A 17,427-nucleotide genomic window follows, 5' to 3' on the forward strand; every position below is an offset into this window, starting at 1 on the left:
AATATAGGTGGAGGGTGTAAAGGAAACATATCTGGTTAAATCTAATTAAATCTAAACCATGCATACTCAAAAGGGGTCTGGGATTTAATTTATTTTTGACAGAAAAAAACACTTGAAGAACTGTAGGATCATGGAACAGCTCAAGTTAGAAGGGATCTCGAAAGATCATTTGGTTCAACCTTTCAGAGGAAAGGGAACCTAGATGAGATTATCTAGCACCCTCTCCAATCACACATCAAAACCCTTCAGTGATGGAGACTCCACCATGTCCTTGGGGACGTTGTTCCAGTACTCATTAAAACTTAAAAGAAGGAAGCCTGTAGTTATTTAAAGATGGTATGTAAATTTTCACTTAAATTGTGTTCAGTACCAAAATACAAGAAAGTGGCAAATATGATACCCATTTTATAAAAAAGGAAAAAGAAATGTCAAAATGGTTGAAACAAAGTAAGACCCAGCAAATCTATATTCAGCAGCACTTTCCTAGAAGTTGTAATAAAGAATGCAAGTAGCGAAAACACGGAACAACATGACATAAAGAGTCAGTGTAAAATTTTGTAAATGAAAGCTATGCTTCCTCTATTATTATTACTACTACTATTACTATTATTATTATTAAAAACATTAATGGTTCTGTACAAGAGAATAATTGAACAACATAGCTAATTTCGTTTCTAAAAATATTATTGTATGGCTTCCCACCAAAAGCCATTAAAGAAAATTAATAGTCATGGGAAATACAGAAAGGCCTTTTTTTGGATTAATAAACTAGTTAAAAGAAAGGAAACAAGATTTAAAAATACTAGGTGGGTTGTCACATGGTTAACTGTCACAAATATTTTCGAGTCCTGTTGAAGACATTCACAATTTATCTAAGACTGCATGAAGTACTGAGGTAAAAAAGTTTGCTGATCAGTATAAACTATTTGAAATAGTCAAAACAGCAGCTCCCTGCAGAAGACTGCAGAATTATCTCTTCACTCGAGAGACAGGACCCTTGATTTCAGGAAAATGACTAACTGTATGAGAACAGAGCATGTAAACCATGACTTCTCAAGAATGTGCAGCAGCAAATGTGACAGCAATCAGTAAAACAATGAATGACATGTAGAAGATTAATTTTTGGTGATGTGACAAATATCTATTTAGTTTCTCTGTATATTTATATAAAAGCACATAAATATATAAAACATTTGCGGAAGAATAAGCAGAGCTTTTATTAGAATAAGCATTTGCATGATGCAAAGACAGATCCAGAGCATCTCCTAAATAGGCCATTAGAAAGAAAAAAGCTCATCAAGATCTAAGGCTGTCATGTCAAGATCCAAGAAGAAATCAGACATCCTTCAGGAGGAGGCACAATGCATTTCAAACCAGCAAACTCTCTGAAAAAGCCTTTCTGAACACTGTAATCACACACCAGACTTAAAAGACCTACAATGTGTAAGGAAAGTCAAATTAAAAGGAAGTGGCATAAATAAAATGGCATTATTATTATTATTATTATTATTAACAAAAAAAAAACAAAAAACAAACAAGCAAACAAAAAACCCACAAAAACCAAAAAACAAACCATGGGTGCTGGAATTGATACAAACAGGAACAGCTCAGTTTTCACAAGGTAGCACTGAAACCCCATGAAGATATTGGATAGAAGAGTCAACACTGTTCACTTGCACTTTCTGTGTCAGAGCAGAACCTCAAAATGAAGTGCAACGCTACTACAAGCTGAGCACCTACATTCCACTACACCTTCAGTGAAGACTGGCAACTAGCTCCTGCTTAGTCTATTCTGAACTACAGCTTAAACTCATGGAGTAGATGATGCTTTAAATTATATAAAATATGAAATAACAACAACTACCAAGCAGATTTATGATCTGATGAAAAAAACTATAACCAGTCTATAGGTCTCATTGATTAAAATACGGATCCAAAAAAAAGGGAAACTGAACATTTTTTTTTTAACTTAGAGGACTGTGTGAAAAGATCTGGCAGTTTGACTTGCAAACAATATGTCAAAATTCTGTCAAAATAAAATGGTTTTACAAAACATATAATTCTTAATAACTAAGTATGAAAATTTCAGATGTGCCGTGGAACAACAGGGAATTTGTGGAGGTTCAAGAACTGGCTCCTCTAAGGTTTCAAACTATCCACTCTTACTTATGCCACTGTAGCAAACAGTTGCACCCATGTAACAGTCTAGTAGGCTTTGTAGTCCTATGAAAAAACTGATCTCCTTTCCTTTGTTGGCTTCTCCAGGAGTCTTCTCAAGTTGAACACTGCAGCCCAAGGAGCATTAACTGGACCACTGTAATTCATTCACATCTGATGACTACTGCAGCAGGATGCTAAATCATCATGTAGATCTAATATTATTATAAATTATTATGTGAAAGTTACTGTCAGAGATCCATTCTGCAGCTTTATCAGATAAGGTGAATGCCAGATAATCAAACCTGCATATTGTGCACAGATTGTACTAAATTCTCCCACTGCTTTATGATGGTCTGGCAAGGGACATGGATCATAAACTATGTCTAACTAAACAGTTACTGTTGCTTTGGTCTATGGAAGCAAAGCAGCCGTAACACAGAGCAAACTGCTTTCAGATCATTCCAAAATAAGGGCCTGATTTTGTGTTTTGTAATACCTATTTTATACTATTTCTTCAGTCAATACTATTGAATTCAGTGGATGAGTAATTGCAACAAAGAATGCCAATTTTTGTGTCTCAATAATAATTTGTTAAAATCTTTAAAACATTTTCATCTACATGTGGTAATACCTGAGAATATTCTGAGACTAAATGGGCAGTTTCACAGCATCATATGCTTGTGATATCACACTATCTCTTTCTCATAAGAAAACCACATTTTTCTTATATATGCACAGCATATTTTATACTTATGTACTTAAAATATGTACCTCCACAAAAAAGTTCACCCAGGTATGGGCTAGTATAACTGAGAGACTTTAGATGTGTAATGACTTCCGTCTCAGTTATTATACAACACTAACACTCCACAATCCTGAGCGTATCACTCATTATCTGTTTCTGTTTTCCCGTTGGTAATGTTGGATACAAAAGCCTGCATATATATTTGCATACTTTCCACTTGGTCTTTTATCTTTGTTTTATTTAGAAGATTATTCTCCAGGTACAGAAGCTTCCTTTCCTTCTGAAACTTCCTGGTTTGAATACTTGCAAAGTTTAATTATGGAGAACTGCGTATGTTGAAAAGGAATATGAAGATATAATGACATTTCACATTCTTAATACTAAAACACTATTAGCTCTAGATATAAAAATTATTGGAGCAATTATAGCAGCAGAAATAACACTATTACTGCAGTCAACTGTTGCTGTAGGTATTTGAAAACAATCTTTAATTTCCCTTTGAGTGTACCAATCTTATCTACTCTGCAAAAGAACAAGATATGGAAACAATTAGTGATACTAGACCTAGCATGAAATTAATTATTCTGAAACATGTCTTGAAATTCCAGAAATAATGTCTTTTTTTTTTTTTTCCAATTTCTGATTTAAAATGTCTTTTTTTCTGCGTGTAATTTGGTTCCTATTTTCCTGTTGTTGCTTTTTAATCTTAGAAAACAGCTACCATAAACAGCTCTAAAAAAACAATATTTTAAAAATATGACACTATTTAACTGTTTAACTGATTTTGCCATTTACCTGTTTCTTAGATGTGACAAGTCTGAAGTATGCCTGTCACATTCTTTAACAAAGAAACAGGATATGATTTAAACATGAGTAATAAACATAGCTGTCACAGAATTGGATGGTAGTTTTTTCAATGTGTAGAGGCAGCGGGATGAGATGTCTGCCAGCCAGCTATTTATAGTTTAGCTTTCCTCCTGACTGCTCAGCTCTGCCTTCCTATCCTGTTAGATAAATCCAATAAGCTTTGCAAAGGACAGTTTACAGAGAGTCATAAAAACAATTTCTTGCTGTGCGTGAAACAGTTTGCAGTGCTTGAACTTGGATGAATTCATCCAAGGTGTTTCAGCACATGTACCTGTTATTGCATTTTCTACCCACATCTTCAGGTCCTTGCTCTCTAGTTCATATCCAGGCAAATACTTTTTCTATCTTTGGCTTGTGGGTGTGTAGCATCAGAGAATTGTTGATGTGTATGAGGAAGAAGGGGCAGAGATGAGTGTTATGGACCAACCACAACCTCCATTCCCCATCCCCCGTCCCACTTGGATGGAGGTGATGTAGGAGTTGAGACCTGAAGCTGGCAAAAAACCAAACCAAAACAAAAAAGGAATATCCACTGTCCTTCCTTTGTCTATAAAGCCAGCCATCTCAATATAGAAGGTCAGGCAGATTTTCCCCTTGGCAAATCCATGCTGGTTGTTCCCAAGGTCCTGCTTGTCCTTCATTTGTTCCTACAACTGTCTCAGGAACTGAGTTGTGCCATTGGCCCCACCAGCTCATGGTTACCCAGTTCTTCCTCCTTGGTCTTTTTAAATATCACAGAATCACAGAATCAACTGGGTTGGAAAAGACCTCAGAGATCATTGAGTCCAACCCTTGGTCCAACTCTAGTCCGTTTACTAGATCACGGCACTAAGTGCCATGTCCAATCTCAGTTTAAAAACCTCCAGGAACGGCGAGTCCACCACCTCCCTGGGCAGGCCATTCCAATGCCTGACCACTCTCTCTGTAAAGAATTTCTTTCTAATATCCAGCCTAAATTTCCCCTGGCAGAGTTTAAGCCCATGCCCCCTTGTCCTATTGCTAACTGCCTGGGAGAAGAGACCAATCCCCACTTGGCTATAACTTCCCTTCAGGTAGTTATAGAGAGTGATGAGGTCATCTCTAAATATGAACATAACATTGCATCTGTGTTTTGGCAGTCATCAGGGACATCCTCTGATTTCTCTAGTCTTTCAGAGGTGATAGAGAGTAGCCTTGTGATAACAGCAGCCAGTGGCGCATGCTTGTATGCATCCTATCTGGACCCATGATACTTCATATAACTGGTTTACTTAAGTAGTCCATAACTTTACTTTGGTCTACTGTTCTAGTGTTTCTCCCCAACAACCACTGCCACTGGGCACAGAGATCTGGGAGATCTGAGAGCTTCTGATTAATGAAGAAATCTATTGGGTAGTATGGCATTGCTTGCTCGGATCTCACAGGTGTTCTTTTAAATATATCACTGCCTTGAGGGTAAGGCTGTAATCTGTTCACCTGAAGTGCAATCCCAAGCTGTGGCAGCAGCCAGGGAAATCAGTAGAGGGTGACTAGGAAGGAAATTAAAACTTCTGTTGATAGTGTGCTAAGTCTGTTATTACCCTGGGCAGTGAAAACATAAGTAGTTGGTGCTTATTAAGCCTTCCAGTCTAGTACTATCATGACTTTGTTTATTGATATTTCTATTCGAATTGGTGTATAATAGGCAGAACATCAACCAGGTTCAGAACAGACTCAAAACACCTCAGTGAGTACATACAAACAGTAACAATTCCTGAAAGATCCTATGGTTTCCTAACCAATCTTTAAGGAATCTTTAAGGAAGATTGAAACAATTTTCCGTCTTAAAGAAAGTGTAAAAGGCTACCTCTTACCTTACTCCTTATACAGAATGGCATTGAAGAACTAAAAGAAAAACAGTCAAGATAGGGAGGTATCTCCCCTTTCATTTTTGGAAAAGAAAGCTTCAACTTTTTGAGATTGAAAGGCACAGAATAATTGTTGCACGTTGCCTTACATGCTGAGGGCACTCTGACTCTAAGCAATATCGAATAGTAAACATACAGACAAAAAATAAATGTGGATAAAATGCATGGACACTTGAGAGCTGATTAGAAAATTGCAGTATAGGAAATCCTCTGAGGATAAAATATCTTACCCTGAGGGCTTCACAGATCATATCAAACTTCACACATAAAGAAAGGAAAAGAAATATAGCCTGGAAATTAATAGTGTAGCATAAGCCAGTTCCAGGAATACAGAACTCCTGTGTCAACAGTTTCTGGCACTGACAGCTAGAAGCTCCTGTGAGACAGAAACTGGAGCAGTCTTGGGTCTGAAGTCAATGCTCTCTACAACTTCCCCAATATTGGAAAGTATGAGAGGCAACAGCAGGGCGAACTACTCCAGAGAGAGAAAGAGCTCATCTAAAACAAGACAATGTATTACTAGGCAGATACTATGGATATCACACGGGTCATTAATCAGACCTGACTCCAAGAGTGATCAGAGCATTTGCCAGAGAAAGCAGAGTCTCAGCTGGAGTAGAAATCTCCCTTGAAGAGAACTGCAGGACGAAGGTCAGAAACAGACCTTTTCTGTTTCAGGGATGATAGAGGTTTTACAATAGAAGCCTGACTGCCTGGGTCAAAGATTATGAGAAATAAACTTCCTGGAGTGGCTTCCTACTGCTGGGATTGAAAAGCCCACATAAAGAGAACTTGGGCAGACGGTGCTCCTTTCCCCGACAAAAAGGAAAAATAAAGCCTTTATAGACTGTATGTGGCTTATAGCCAACAGTCTTTGATGAGGAAGCCAAGAAAAATTAAACTTGCCCAAAGCTACAAGAAGTACAAATTAAGCAGAATGAGACACTAAGATCAAAATGAACACAAAAATCACAAAGGAACAAAGAATGTGAAGTGAAATAAAAGGCTGAAGCAATCTCAAACAGAAAGCAATGAGCTGCAAAAAGCTTCATGGGAAACTACAGAAACAACAGAAAGTCAAGGATGTATTTTCATCTTTTGGGGAAGTTATTTGAATATACACTTTCCAAGTACTGAGGGAGGTTAAGTATCAACAGCTTTAGTACTTGCATGTGTCCCACATCTGTAACCTCATCTAAATAACAAGCATGGACCATATCATTTCACCTATTAATCCTGTGTTAAGAATAATCTATTGAAATGCAACACCCTTAAAGAAAGCCCATCTTGATATGACAATCCAACACATACATAGGTAAAAAGTCCTAGCAGTATACTACCCTTAAACCACTGTGTATTATCACTATTTTAACTTACCTAAGGTAAACCTATTTTTCTAGATTTTATTTTGCTGTTAGCTAGTTATCATCTCAAACTTCCTTCTCACATACACATTATTTTGTATAATCCTCAAACAAATTGCTTCTTTACCTGCTCCTAAATACACCCTACAGATAGAACTTCTTTAATCCTTCCCTATAAATTCTTTGGGGGGGGTCTCCAAGAACTTTTTGCTTAGCCTTTAAGAGATATGTCATTTAAAAATTGATAACATCTTTTCTTTATATCTTATTAGTATAGACCATTTCTTGTGCATATATTTCTATAGTAAATAAAATTTTCCATGCAACCAATAGGATAAAATATTCCAGATGAAAGGATAGTTTGAGTATGAACATTTGAATTCAGGAAAAAGTTATATAACTACAAATGTGTTCTGATGTGTTCTGTTCATGCCAGTATGTTGTATTTATAAGTATACTTCTGGCTAAGTATTTTGCAGCCTTAAGAGCACCTACTCATGAAAACTTTTAAGCTGGGTTCCAGCTTCATTTATTACTGTACAATTTATTATAAGGTGAAAGCAATCTAGAAAAGATGCATTACAATAACAGCATCAAAACCATGTCTGTGCTTGAAATTACTGTATTTTTGTCATTATAGGATGACCTTCACTTACTGAAGAACAGAACAGAAATAAAAAGGTTAAAATAATAGTCACAGGGTGAAGCCTACCCAAAAGTGTGGCTTGAAGAATGAAATCTGGACTATGTATGTCCATCTCTGACTACAGGATTCTGCTACACAGTGGAAAAAGCAAAAATTCCCACAGATTAACCTTGTTATAGTTGGGGAACGACATCTTATCCAAAGATCACTGCTCAGAAAAATGAGACCAATGCTATACCAACACAGCACTAACAGTTTCGTTTATTCCACTGCATATGGAAAACAAGTAAAGACTCACAAATAATCTTTGTTATGTAACGGTGAACAGATTTACATTCTGGTAACACATCTGAGGGTGTTCACATAGAGGGTTAAACAATCCAGGTAGCAACACTGGTTGGCTTTAGATAAGGGGAAAATCAGAGGCTGACTTGGAGCTACGTGGCTAACAACGCCACTGGTGCCTTGTGCAAACAATTTAATTTAAAAAAATTATACATAGTTATGACAAAAGCCCTTTGGGCATAGGGCGGGACTCCATACTCAGACACCCGACAAGATGTAGAAGGCAGAGCCAGCAGGAACTGCTCTGCACAGGGCACTGCTCTGCACAGGGGCCATACCGCCAGGAGCTGGTCTCAGTGACCCCTGGGTGCAAGGTGCCAGTCTCAAATGAATTACAGGGGCTGGGACTTAGATCAGTGTGAGTGTCATAGACTACAACAGAAACCACTCATCTAGTTTTGAAAAAAAAATTAAAACATTGGCTGGAAGCCACTTAAGTGATGTTCATCTGTTATTATGATGACTCTCCCCCCAGTTCCTCCATAACAGCAATTCGGTAATGACCCACTTCTCTCCAGTGCTCTGCATGACCCTGTGCATATCTTACCACCTTCACAGCTCACTTGCTCCCCAGCTCTGTGCCAGCCCATTGCGTATTAATTCTCACCCCTGCATGCGCCCTTACCCTACCTGCACACATGGTCCATTTTTACACACAACTGTCTGTGCCAGCACAGGATGCAAGCAGAGATCCTCTCTGGTTATGGAACCCAGTGCAGTTACACTCTTCACATCTTAATAGAACTAGCACCTGAGGTAACAGGTATGTCCTCTACATTTGATTGTGTTCGCTCCTTGTCTACTCAAGGCAAACAGGAATGCAGATCATAGCTTCAGGCCAGAATGCTGTTTCTGCTCACTTCACTTACCAATGTCTCAGGCACCAGCAAAATCCTGCAAGGGACCATACTCATCCTTCAGATGTAATCATCAAAAAGCTGCAAGTAATTTTTTTATTTTTTGCATAGTTCAAATCTCCCCAGTTCTAACCTGTTCAATATGCTCCTCCCAAAATAACAAACAAATAAAAAGAAAAATATACCTGCTTAATTGCATAACGATGAGGCAAGCCACCAACAAATATGGATCCTGTTTCAAGCCAATATGAACCGGACAAGAAATTGCTAGGCATACTGGTCTGTGCAGATATCCCCAGGACTGACATTTCTGCTTCACACGGTGCCATGCCTTGCCTGCATAGATTTAGAAACAGGCACGTTTTACCACCATATATAGTTTACATTACTCTGTATCTGACAAATTAATTAGGTTGTTAGTAAACCAATAAGGAAAGAAAATCAAGTAAATAGCTGTTTTTATATTAAAGACCATAAACATAAAATAAGCTGTTTAACAAGATGTAAGTTGGTATCTTTGGGGTCTGAACTTCCATTAAAATGAAGCCACATTGTAAATCTGAACAATATAATTGCTTAAAAAGCCAAAACACATAACAATGGGTGAATAAAACAGGCTGGCAATTTTTAACAATAACAAGAATGTTTTGTAATTTGAAAAAAAAAAGACATCCATTGACTTAAAATATTTTAAATATCCTGCTTTTTCATTACAAAAAAGATAACCCAGAAAAGCAATTTAAAACAAACTGCATTTTAGAGACTGCAGACCTACTATAATCTGTAATACTTATCTTAAAAAGCATTATTCCTAAAACTGAAGGCAGTAATATTAGGTCCTGAAACTAACATATACATTCCCTTTCTTCTCTCCCTGTCCACACATACCCTCTTAACAGCATCAGTCTTAACAGCATGCATAAATTGTTAACAATAAACAGAAGGTGCAAAGTAAACAATTTGGTTTTCTTCAATTTTTTCTTAATGATGCAAAGCTCATTTACATTCCAATATCGAACTGGCAGCAAGCACTCTGTCTTCATGAAAGGAGGAACAGTGAAGAAATATCAGAACTAAACAACAGTTTTTCATGTAGGAATTTCTTTTTGCCTGTCCTTCTCTCTGCAGACCAAACAAATCAGAGTTCAATCAGCTGTATGTTTAAAAATATTAATGTGTCTTTGTAATAAGGTGTCACAAAAAATCTATGTGAAAATAGCAGATACAAAACAAAATCATAAAACCAACAGTCTGTATTTTAGCTAGGATGGTATAGGTAAAGTAGGAATTCCACTTACCCTGTTCTGAAACGTATTAGTTACAAAGAGGGCAAAGAATTTTCTTCACTATTTTCTGACAGATAAAGATATATAAAATATTTCCCACGTGCTATTTGATAAGGTCTTCTATAATTTCTAACTGAGAGGTTGAAGACTTAACATTTGCAAACAGTTCTCTGTGTTTCTTTTCTGTATAATTGGTTTGTGATACTTTCAGAAAAATATGAAAACATAGCATTAGCTTTTTAACAGAAAGGACTGCAGATGTTTTTGCAAGCGAAAAGGCCTACCCATCCTATGGTAAATAACTTCAGGCAAAGAATATAAAGTTTTGTTTCTTGGTGAAATCAACTTTAAGGAGAGAAATAAATTGGGATTTTAATTTTATAGACTAAAACTTCTCAATGGATTGTTTTGGAGTTTTATTTTTGTTTTAATCTCATTTTTTCACAAAGTTTTTAAAAACTTGCTAATTAATAGCTAACATGAATGAGAAAAAGGAGAAAATTGTAGCCAACTTTGGTCAAGGAAAGGAATGTTTTCCTACCATGTTTTGTAGATATCATGCAATGATTGTATATCTAAGCACATACACAAGGTTCTTCAGCACACAATTTTCATTACTTGCTTACAAAGGGAATTTGCTGATATTGTGACAACTCATACATGCATTCTTAGTAGCTCTGTTTGCAACGATCAAGTAGATTTTCCTAAGGCTTGAACCCAGTATGACATCTTAGATATTTTCATTCTACAGTAGAAAGCTGTGGTTAGAGTTCTAAGGAAAAAAAATATTGATTTTTTAATATCTAAATTTTATTCTGTTTCTGGTAAAAGGATATAATATTTATGAATAAAAGCATAATAATAGGATAACATTATTTCTGAAATATTTTAAAACTGACTTGTTTTAATGCAACACAATACTTAAGACTGGAGAAGAAGAGGGTCAGGAGGCAAAATGACAGCCATCTTTTAAAAAAATAATTCACAGATTCACTAAATGAAGAAAAGCTGCCCAAACAGCTTTTTTTTTTTTTTTTTAATTACTATTTCTTCTACACATTTTGAGATGCTAACTCTGTAACTAATTAAATGACCACGTATGTACTTCTATTGCACAAGCATCCTATTTACAAATGTGGTTCTTTTCACCTTAGCTTTAGACATATTTGCTAGCTTGTTCATAATAGCTTCTATGAAGGATATGCAGAGGTATTTTTGTGAGCATATATAAACATATTTTGAAATTAATTCCCAGTACATTATGTCAGAAAACAAGTTAATGCAATTCAATAGCATGAGCTGCCTTTGCCCTAAGCTTGTTAGAATGTCAGCCATGCACCTTTGATTGTGCTTGATTGAATCTAGCAGGGTCTGGCCAAATTAGAATAACAACCTTAAACCATTATTGTTTAGCATTTGCTGATGATACAATCACTGAGTCATATATGCACTCTATGAAATTTTCATCAGGCTTTTAAAATACTTTCTCTACAATCAGCACATTGGGTGCTTTAAAGGTCAAGTAAGACAGAGCTTTTTGCATAATTATAAATGTGGAAATGCATACAGCAACTCTCAAGCACTTTTGCTGGCTACGCTACCAGTAATTGTGCCTCAGTCCAACCCAGGAGTAATAGCTCACAGATTCCTCATTTGTACTCACATAAATGTAATGATTAAATACTGGCCTATTAATTATAACCTGAAGATGAGTTCTGTTCAAACAGTATTAAATCCATTGCCTAATGCCTCACAGGTTGGAAGGCTAGAAAGGTCAGATAATAATTTGATAACTGTTGGGGTAAGATAATGGTACCTAAACATGACAATGTCTGCATGAAATCCAAATCCTTTCACATAATGTCCTTACTTGTTGGCATTTGTTAGTGGTGATTAAATAACATGCTTGGGATTATAATAAAATGGTAAAAAGATAATAAAATAAATGGGCTATGAGGAAGAGGGAAATGGGGATGCCCAGATAAAGTGTTAAATGTCAGTTATGCTGTGTAGCCTTGCTGGAAATAAAGCTGCTTTAATTTGGTTTGCCTGACAAGAAAGGGAAATCTCTTGTTCTAGAAATAAGATTGAAACTTTCACCCATCTCTAACTATTTCATTTTGATCATCCTAAACAACAACAAACAATTCATTAATTACCCTTGAACTATTTACGATGTAATGTTAATATTCAGTCTATTAATCAAAAACAACAGGTATGCGAACAGCTATATCAAGTATGAATTGTGAACTACAAGAATTAAAGACGTGTTATTATCATATATTCTAAAACACAATCCCAAAGTTCTTTGCTTTTATTAAAGACTACCGATTGACTGATTAAAGCTGAGAAACATTTCACTTTCACTGTGTTTAATTATTATTTTGCAGATTTTTTATCTTAAAAAAAAAAAATCTAACTCATGTTTCTCTCTGTTTTCACTCAGTATCTAGTAGATTTTATTTTCTGTTTTCATATAAAACTGCTCCTTGCAGTAGGATTTTTATTGTTGTAAAACTGTAACAAAACAATAGACCTGTTGTCACAGACAAGAGTTACATTTTCTCAATACACATTTAAAAAGTGGGATCAGTTTTGACCCAATACTGGTTTTAAAAACCTTAAGGCTTTGCAAGGGTGTTTGAGACAACTTTAAGATTGAAACATTTGTATCTCTCTGCTCAGAGAGCTTGTGCAGGTTTCACCCTTGGAGGTTTTCAAAACTTGACTGAACAAAGCCCTGAGCAACCTTGTCTGGCCCCTCGGCTGTCCCAGCTTTGTGCAGGAGTTTGGACAAGAGACCTCCTGAGGTCCCGTCTGGTCTGAATTATCCTGTGATTCTATCATCCTGTGACATTTTTCTGTAGGAGATGTATATAGCAAAAAAAAAATCCAAAATCACCCCAAAACCCAGCCCCATTGTAATAACATTTAGAAAATAAGTCAGAATCTCATATTCCCTCAGTAGATTTATTTAGATGGAGTACATTTCAGTTACTCTCAGAGTCACTAAATTTTTACTCTGCAGTAATATGTATCATTTTAAATGGCTCACATCTGTTGGTGCTGACTGTGCCCTACTGAGACACCAGGTAACACACACTTTCATGTTGCAAATGAACTAATGAGTCAACAATGTATTTTTTTTCTCATTCTCTCTGACAGCAGACTCGTATTTCCTGACCTTGGAGCTGATGTCTTACTCTGGTCTTAGAGAATGATTTAACTAAATAAATAAGGAAAATTAAGTTAATGACAAGGCATCATATTAACTGCTCTAAGAATACAGGTGGAGAAATAATATGTGTTTCATATTCTAAGGAATGAATAAATATGGCACCCCCTTATTCTTTTCACAGAGATTACACTTATATTACTAAAGTAAAAAGGTCCACAACATGAGTTCAAATCCTCACATATAATCATCCATATTTTTATGATATTATCACAGTTCCTATTAGAGCTGCCACCCAGGCTAGCTATCATCTCCATTTCTGAAACTGAACAAGTTCACTGGTTACTGCAATTCAGGAATCATTCCTAGTTTAAATGTTGCCAACCTATTTTGCAATAAGTATTTTTATAGACACAATCTGGGACCTGCCATTTGGCTGCAGGTCCAGAGAATAGTTTTCAAATTTCAATTTTATTTACTACTACAGATTTAGCTAAAGAAAAAACAATAATCTATGCTCACGGCCATTTCTGTCTTTGCACTTGGGAGAGTTTCAAGTTACCTTCTGCTCACATTGTAACAGCCTTAAATGTTGTTTACAGAAACTAAACTTAGAAAACAATATGCACTTATTTCAAATTGATGTAAATAAAATGTCATTTAGTGAACAGCCTGGCCCAAATGAGAGTATTGTATTCAAGCATAAAGACAGTGGAAAGTTTAGGCTTGGATCTAGATTTGCAACACCAACATTTTATTTTAAGTGGAACTGAAAAGCTGCACCGAATTAGAAATAATTACACAGTGGAGATGCATATGTCCATGAGCTCCACAGGCCAACATTATTTCTGGTCTCTATATCCTGTCTGTGTTCTCCATAAGATCATTTCTGTGCCTGTGACATGGGGCCAAGGCAGCCACAGAACACTGAACCCACTGTTCATATCAATAACCAGACTTTGATGTTACTCATAAAATAATAAAGGACAAAGTTTTAAGTATACTGCCTGTTATTAGAGTCATACTGTACTGTACTCTTTTTATATTTCTGTCCCTACAATATATTGTTTTTGAAATTAAAGCAGAAATTTTTCATTCTTAGAAGTGAGACTAATGAGCTCTTTTGAGATCCAAAGGAAAAGAAAGTAGCAATGACAGAAACACTGCTAGTATTTATTTTGATAAATAATCTGAGCAAGAATAGATCACTATAAACGATATACAGGATTTGTCACTTTGATGATTCTAAATTTTAGCTTCTGAGTGTCTCCTTTGATGGCAGAGTTTTGAAAAGATATAGACTGTGATTTGTACCCAAGATGTGGTCTGACTAACTAATTAAGCTTTTATCTTAAAGAGACTGTAAAACAACAGTTTGTATCAAACTAATTGGTGGTATTAAGTTGCTATTAACTGCTATTACGATCAATTTAGTACAATTAAATCCATTGCGTTCAGTTACATTATTTAAAAAAGGCAGTTGTTTATTCTCTGTTGACTCATATGAAGTTTATGAAAAATAGGCGCTCTTTGTAGAACATAAAAAACATGGACAACATATTGAGCTTTGATTTCCTGAGGCTTTTAACTCTAATTAAGACTTTTTCACATTGCATTGATGCAAAATAAAATAATATTATTTAGTTGCAAACAAATGCACTTAGTTTTAATCCTTTGTTTTCTTAGATTTGATCAGTGCAGATTTTTTTTGTATACTGAGACAGTTATGCAAGAAGAAATTTTACTTTCAATATTCTCAGTTTCTGGAAACTAACTGCAATATCTGAGACTATTAATTCCAAGGTTCTCTTTCATAGTTTCTAGGTTTTGCCCATTTCCACTATTCCTTCTTTCTCTGTGAATTCTTAGTTCTTGCTGAATGAATAAAGTATTTTTTGTAGAGACTACAGAATAGCAAAGGGTATTCTGACAGAATGCAGAACTGAGATCTTTACTACACAATATTTGAAAGGTGTACATTCATGTAACATCAGCAGGATCAGAGCAAGATTTTTTTTCTGAAAAAAAGCTTGTTTCTGAAAGAAAGGTAAATTGCTCATTTTAAGAAGACGAGCTTTAAGCTAACATTTTAGATAAATTCTGAAAGTGAAGGGAGGCTTGAATCATCTCACTGGCACTTCTTATACATCTATTGATGTGGTTTGACTGGCAATTTATACAAAAGGGTTAGTTCCTGCCTTTATCCCATGGCATTCCTGTGTTCCTTCTCCCTTCTTTGCACAGCATTAAGGAAATAATTCAACTGAAAACAAAACAAAAGTATATCTTTTAACTGGATCAGTTCTCTATATGAGCTCTGGCCATATGAACCAGTAGCAAGATAAAAAAAAAAAAAAAAAGGAAGGGGGAACAAAGCAGCTTGAACATGGAAAAAAGGAAAATAGAAACGAGAAAAAACAAGGAAAAGGAAAAGGAAACCCAAGGCCACAAGTCTCCCCTTAAAGAGTTTCTGAATTTTCCCCTTTTTGCTGAAATGACTTATCCAAAAAGAAATAAAAGGAGTCCCCTCTTTGATGACGGAGCACAAAATGACCAGATTTTTAAAAGGTAACTTTTAAAATAAAGAAGATGTAGAAATAAGTCTGATAGATTAAATAAAAGGCTTCAAAAGAAATTTATTCTATAGCTTGAATAAATACTGTTGGTCTCAAACAAAATCGCCTTCCTCCCCTGGTCTTACAAGGCTCACCTTAGTGCTTACTTACTAGAGCAGGCATATTCTTTGCCGCCTTTTTTTTTTTTTTCCCACTTTTTCTCCAGTCTGCGCTGTTGCTGCAGATTGTCTACAAGCTCTGTCCTGTCCCTCAGGGAGACAAAGCTTATTTGCTTTCAGAAGAGGAGCAATCTCCCCGTCTCCAGATGACTCTGACTGAAAGGAAATCATGTGGGTGAAGTAGAAAGACAGCTTCCTTCTTACTAGTAGGAGTTAAGAGTGTGCAGTATTCACACTGCATCATTTGAGTGAAAAACAGCTATAGTGCTTGTCCTGCTCTCTGCATATCCCTCTTTCTTCAGTGAGAAAAATGTGGCTTGCATCATATTTCAAATACTCACGCTGCCTCATATCTGCCTCAGTCCAATGGTTTTCATAGAACTCAGACCTTCAGGCTTCTGGATGTCACGTGCAGTGCCTAAGAGCATTTTTCTCCCGGTACAGAACTGGCTAATTATTTTTATTTCTCAGTTCTTGGGGACATCTCTCAAATAGCAGAACTTGAGTTTTGTGGTGAAAGAATAACTAGCAGGCAAAAAAATATCTATGAAGTGAGAGGGAATTATACCTCTTAGATGCCGGCCACTGCTTTTTCATATAGTCAGGGTCACATATCTGAGACAGGGTTAGCAGGGTCAGAAAGGAATCTTTACCTAGCTTCTATTTTCTGCTTTTCACTGAAGTACTGGCTGGGGTTTTCCAGCTGGAATATTTTGGATACATAAATTCTTCACCAATGCTGTGAGTTTAGGAATAGTTGACTGTAGTAGACCGTATCTCAGGGAAAAAAAAAGGTAAGAAACAGAAGGGTTTGATTTAGCTGAAGTCAGTGGCTTCTGAACAAAATATTGATCATTTATGACATAGAGGTCAACTTAGTGGTCCCTTGGTGGTCAAATGAATGGTCCCTTCTGATCTGAAACTCTAAAATCAATAGATTTTAGAAATTTTATGTTAGATAAAAATGGTAGCCTATGGTATCTTCTTCTGTAGTGTTCAAATGAAGTTCTATAAAATGTTCTGTATACGCTACACTGTTTTTTCCCTAAGATCCCTTTGGGATATCTGGTGCATTTACTCTTAATTAATATGCATATATTGTATAAAATATATTGACATCACATGTGAAAACATGAGAACTTAAAATCACTTTGTTTAGGTAGTCAAAGGTCTCACCACATTCAAGTTTATAAAAGTAATTACTGGATTGTGTGCATTATATATATTAGGTCTGCTCCAGCCTCCAGCAAATATATAATTTGTTGAGATAATATCTTTAAAAGGTATGGAATTTAGTGATATGCAGCAGTAGGTAAGAAAGGGTATGTTGTTTCTTTTCTTTTTCTACTAAAGACAGAAAAA

The 17,427-nt window shown here is 35.9% G+C and overlaps 1 protein-coding gene across 1 annotated transcript in view; it reads right to left on the reverse strand.

Moving 5' to 3' along the window:
• Positions 1 to 17,427, reverse strand: part of EYS (eyes shut homolog) — an 870,368-nt gene that overhangs the window by 250,512 nt on the left and 602,429 nt on the right. The window contains exon 35 of the mRNA XM_065056200.1: positions 9,056 to 9,206. Within this exon, the coding sequence (XP_064912272.1) occupies positions 9,056 to 9,206 (151 nt within the window). The remainder of the gene's footprint in view (positions 1 to 9,055; positions 9,207 to 17,427) is intronic.

This window comes from Columba livia, chromosome 3 (genome assembly GCF_036013475.1).
Source record: "Columba livia isolate bColLiv1 breed racing homer chromosome 3, bColLiv1.pat.W.v2, whole genome shotgun sequence".
Lineage (NCBI taxonomy): Eukaryota > Metazoa > Chordata > Aves > Columbiformes > Columbidae > Columba > Columba livia.